We start from the raw sequence: 4,669 nt of genomic DNA on the forward strand, positions 1-4,669 counted from the left end.
AAATATTAAATTTATTTTAAATTGTTTATTCTTATTACAATTTATTTTTATTATTCTAAGCTCTCATAATTTTTAATTAAAATTTGAGATATAAATATAAATAATAAAATAGAATGAATAAAAAAAATTCTTAAAATAATTTTTTTAATTAAATTTTTATTTAAATACGAAATAAATTATTTTGTGCTACGTTATTTAAGTAATTTTAATTAAAAGCGGGGGGGTCTGGCGAGGGATTTTGAGGGGGTTTTCAAATGGCCTGCTCAAAGTATAAATATAGCAAAATCAAACGCACGCGAAATCACAATCAGGCGCTAAAATGGAGATTTGGGATACATCAACAGAGGCTGTCATCAAAGCCCTAAGATCTAGAGGCTGGTGTTTCGGTAACATCCAGGAAGTTACAGCCATAATAGCGATAAACTCCGCTTTGATCGATGATAAAGACCCGCGTAAGGTGGCCGATTCTACTGAATCCGAGCTGCTTAATACGGACCTTAAATCCATCGGAGGCAAGTCCTTGCCCGACCCGACCCGAAAGTTCTCACATATTCAAGGCCCCATCGTTCTCCAGGCAATCTCCTCTTCTCTCTTGAACTTTGCTTATAGCTTTCTGTTTGGCTTCCAATGCTTGTTTCCTTTGGGGGGGTGGGGGGGGGGGGGGGAATTAAGTTTTATATTTTATTCATATTGGCTGGACTGTTTTGAATTTCATTTGAATCCTTTCTATTACCTTAATTAGGTAGCTTCGGTGAGGGACATATCCAGGAGCAGTATCGAAGAATTTTCTGGAAATCCAGGTAGCAATCGCCTGCTGAAATTAGTTCTCACAGATGGGCATATTGAAATAACTGCGATTGAGTACTCTCATATACCTTCTATTCCTTATGACATAGTTCCTGGTACCAAGGTATTCTTATTTTCATGAAGCGTGCTTTTTTTAATGGTATAATGCTTTATTTTCGGTCATTTAGTTTGTGGAATATGTTCGTATGTTTTTGGTTTCTGAAAGCAGCACTTAAGTTGCAACCTAAATCTACTTTGTAGTGATTATTACTTTTATTTATATAGCTGGATCATGGTTGACAGGTCCGTTTGGAAAATAAAGTTCCGGTACATAGTGGTATAGTATGTTTGAATCCAAATGTGGTTACTGTACTAGGAGGTGTTGTTGCATCACTTCATGAAGAATGGCAGATGAATAGAAAATACTCGGTTTTTTCCCGTTCATCTTTAAGGCCATCGCAGGAAAGTGGTGGTGGTGGTCCTCCTCCATTTGAGAAGTTCCAGATTGGGGCACCTTCACATCAGTTAGCTCAGCGTGGCAGATTCTATCATGGTAACCTGTGCTTTCCACAATGTTTTATTTTGTGTGTTTGCTAAATAGGTCTGCATTTCACTGTTTCCACTGCAATAGCGGTTTTATTTGCTTATGGTTCCTTTTCTTAATATTCTAAAGGTTTTTTAAATATGGCTTACTAGCAGGTAGTGGTAGAAAAACAAAGTTTAATTTCTCCACTAGGGTAAAATGTTTGTTGCTCGATAGAGAGCCGGATCAACCAACATTTCTCCAGATCAAATATCTGGCATCAATAATGACAATCAGTTTTATATAATTGTCGTTTGCATTTTTTGTTGCCCATAACATGGTATGTGTGATGAAAAAAAGGCGATCATTCGCAGATGATTCTGAGTCTACAGCAAAGACCAGTGAGCCTGTTGCTGTGGAAACCACTGGAAATACCAAAGTTATGCCAAGCACTTCACAGCAGACCACTGGTTTGGAAAAAAATAACTCAGTTACTAGTCCGAAAGTGACACGCGTTGAAGAAAGAACTGAAGAAGACCCAAGCAGCTCACAAGCAAGACCAAAAGAAGGTGCAACTTATTATTATTTCAATTGAAACTTTCTTTTCTCTCTTTATAAGGTGTTATGTTGCCTCCTGAATTCATGTAATTTTATTGCTATGGCATTAAGCAATAGTCCAGAAATGCAGATTCATGGGGAGAACACAGGAAATCATTATGATGCCTATTTGTTTGTTTATTTTCCCATTGATGGTATATCTTTTCCAAGCAAGAAAGGGTAATTTCTGATATTTGTAAGGATGGAGAGGGACCAAATTTCTTTGCATCTCTCATTGTACTGATATGAATATCATGATTACTTAGTTTTTGGAGATAGAAATCTACTTGTAAGGGTAAATCTAGCACATAAATTCATTGACAGTCTTGGATCAAGACAAAATGGGTGGATTATATTTGTTTGCTATTAGAAGTTAATGTTTAATTTTGTATTTCTGGGCAGTTGTTGAATCCTTCCCTGTTCAAAATCAAGCGGCTTCTCAAAAGCTCCTTCAGAAGATGAGTACCTCTAATCAAGACAATCGACATTCCAGAGGTCGAAGATATAGGGGGAAGGGAAAAGAAGAAGAGCCAGCTGTTTTCACCCTAGAAGAGTGGGAAAAGAGAAAAGCTGGGGCGAAACCTTTTGTTAACCATAAGCTTCCAGATACGAGTAACGATGAAGATCTTGCATGGCAGCTTCAAAACCAACTTGATTTGGAAGATTCTCATGTTAATATCCTTTTGTCTTTGACTGTTGTTGTTATTGTTTTTAGTTTTGAATGTTTGATTTTGATGTTTTCCTCTTTGTTCAGGAGCAGAGCGGAATGCATGACTCACAGGCAGAGAATATCAGAATGAGCATGTTTAGTTATGAAAGAGATGATAGGGTTCACGGGACAGAAAATAGAGGCAGAGGAAGAGGAAGGGGCAGAAGAAAGGGAAGGGGGCGGGGGAGGGGGAGGGGATGAGGGAGGTTTGATTAACCAGTTGGCTCTCCTCCCTATAGCTATTTATCTGTATGTTTTGTTCTTTTATCAGCTGCCTTCCCCACTCCCACTTTCTCAAGTGTTTCATAGTTATGTTGAAGTTTTGGAGTTGCATGCATGTACTAGCTGCAATTACTACCACTAAAGCAGAGACCTTTTTAAAGAGCTATCTATTATTGAAATGTTTTATTTTGCTTCAGTTTCAGATCACAATGTGATCTTTACAAGTTTTGTAGCATTAGTACAAGTGTTACATCTATGAAACACCATGATGTTTCCTTTTAACATAATCTCACAGATAATTAAAATTTTCACGGTCTCATTTTCTTACCTAAATGAGTGTCTGGTTGAAAATTTTTGGACTACATTTTTGCAATTTCGTTTTGTAAAATTTTTGTTGCATGGCAGTAACTTATGCTCAGGCAAATCTGGTAGTTTATGCTTATAAATAGTGAGACGTGAACTGAAGACAGTTGCGCTGTATGTTAACGCCTGGCGTGCTACTCAGCAGATCTTTATTGCACCAAAAGCATACTGGAATTTTTTTTTGTTTGTGAATTTTCTCGATGCCTTAATTGAATAAACTATGCTGAATTTATACACTGCAAGACTCTGCATCTTAACAACGAAAGTGCAACTAATAACTAAAAAAAATAGTAACCGTAGTTAAAAAATAACAAATAAATCAGACTTGTGCACATTATTCGGAGTAGTGACCAACTACTTTGACTGACTCAATAAAATTAATGGTCATGAGGAATGAGAATAAAAGAATGTGAATGAAATTCATATTTATTTGGTAAAATGTAATTTGATAATGGGAAGAAAATGTATGGATCTCACACAATTTGGGAATAAGGAATGAGAATCTCATTCCCATGGGGGGTTGGGAATGAAAATGAGGGAATGAGAATGAAATATATATTTACTTTTGTATCTCTATAATTTTTTTCATATTTTTCAACTTACTCTCATTTAAATCACAATTAATTTTATTATTTTAAATGTCATTAATAATAATAATAATTATTATTATTAAATTTTATTAACTTTATTATTTTAGTTATTATTAATTATTTTTATTGTTATTTTTATTAATATTATCATTATTAACAATAAAAATAATAATTAATTTATCATTATTAATAATATTATCATTTTTGTTGTTATTATTATTATTATTAAAAAAATAATAACAATAATTAATAATAACTAAAATAATAAAGTTAATAAAATTTAATAATAATAATAATGTAATTTTCATTATCTAGATATAAAAATGATATTAATTAAAAAATAATAATAACAATAATTAATAGTAACTAAAATAATAAAGTTAATAAAATTTAATCATAATAAATATTAATAATGATAATATTAATAAAAATAATATTAACAGTAATTAATAATAACTAAAATAATAAATTTAATAAAATTTAATAATAATAATAAATGTTAATAATGATAATATTAAAAAAATAAAAATAATAATAAAATTTAATAATAATAACTAAAATAATAAAGTTAATAAAATTTAATAATAATAATAAATGTTAATAATGATAATATTAATAAAAATAATATTAACAATAATTAATAATAACTAAAATAGTAAAGTTAATAATAATAATATTATTATTAAATTTTATTAGCTTTATTATTTTAGTTATTATTATTATTTTTTAATATTATTTTTATTAATATTATCATTATTAATATTTATTATTATTATTAAATTTTATTAACTTTATTATTATAGTTATTATTAATTATTGTTAATATTATTTTTAATAATAACAACAACAACAACAATAATGATAATATTGTTAATAATG

General features: G+C 30.9%; 1 protein-coding gene across 2 annotated transcripts; it reads left to right on the top strand.

Moving 5' to 3' along the window:
• Positions 1–224: 224 nt before the first annotated feature.
• LOC102630751 (uncharacterized) lies at positions 225–3,164 on the top strand. 2 transcript variants are annotated; one of them, XM_025097927.2, is made up of 6 exons: positions 225–574; positions 743–910; positions 1,090–1,339; positions 1,684–1,878; positions 2,309–2,577; positions 2,667–3,164. In XM_025097927.2, exons 1-6 carry the CDS (start codon positions 320–322, stop codon positions 2,814–2,816), a joined length of 1,287 nt encoding a protein of 428 aa, XP_024953695.1. In that variant the 5' UTR covers positions 225–319; the 3' UTR covers positions 2,817–3,164. The 2 variants fall into 2 exon arrangements, with proteins under 2 accessions (XP_024953695.1, XP_006475760.1); XM_006475697.4 differs by having other exon boundaries at positions 227–574; positions 2,661–3,164.
• Positions 3,165–4,669: the final 1,505 nt, after the last annotated feature.

Source organism: Citrus sinensis, chromosome 1 (genome assembly GCF_022201045.2).
Source record: "Citrus sinensis cultivar Valencia sweet orange chromosome 1, DVS_A1.0, whole genome shotgun sequence".
NCBI lineage: Eukaryota > Viridiplantae > Streptophyta > Magnoliopsida > Sapindales > Rutaceae > Citrus > Citrus sinensis.

What these genes read in the sequence shown, in the direction of transcription:
- LOC102630751 (XM_006475697.4), top strand. Translation starts at nt 320, where the DNA reads ATGGAGATTTGGGATACATCAACAGAGGCTGTCATCAAAGCCCTAAGA. An exon ending in AAGGCCCCATCGTTCTCCAG is followed by an intron (nt 575 to 742) that starts GCAATCTCCTCT and finishes TACCTTAATTAG; the next exon opens with GTAGCTTCGGTGAGGGACAT. An exon ending in TTGATTTGGAAGATTCTCAT is followed by an intron (nt 2,578 to 2,660) that starts GTTAATATCCTT and finishes CTCTTTGTTCAG; the next exon opens with GAGCAGAGCGGAATGCATGA.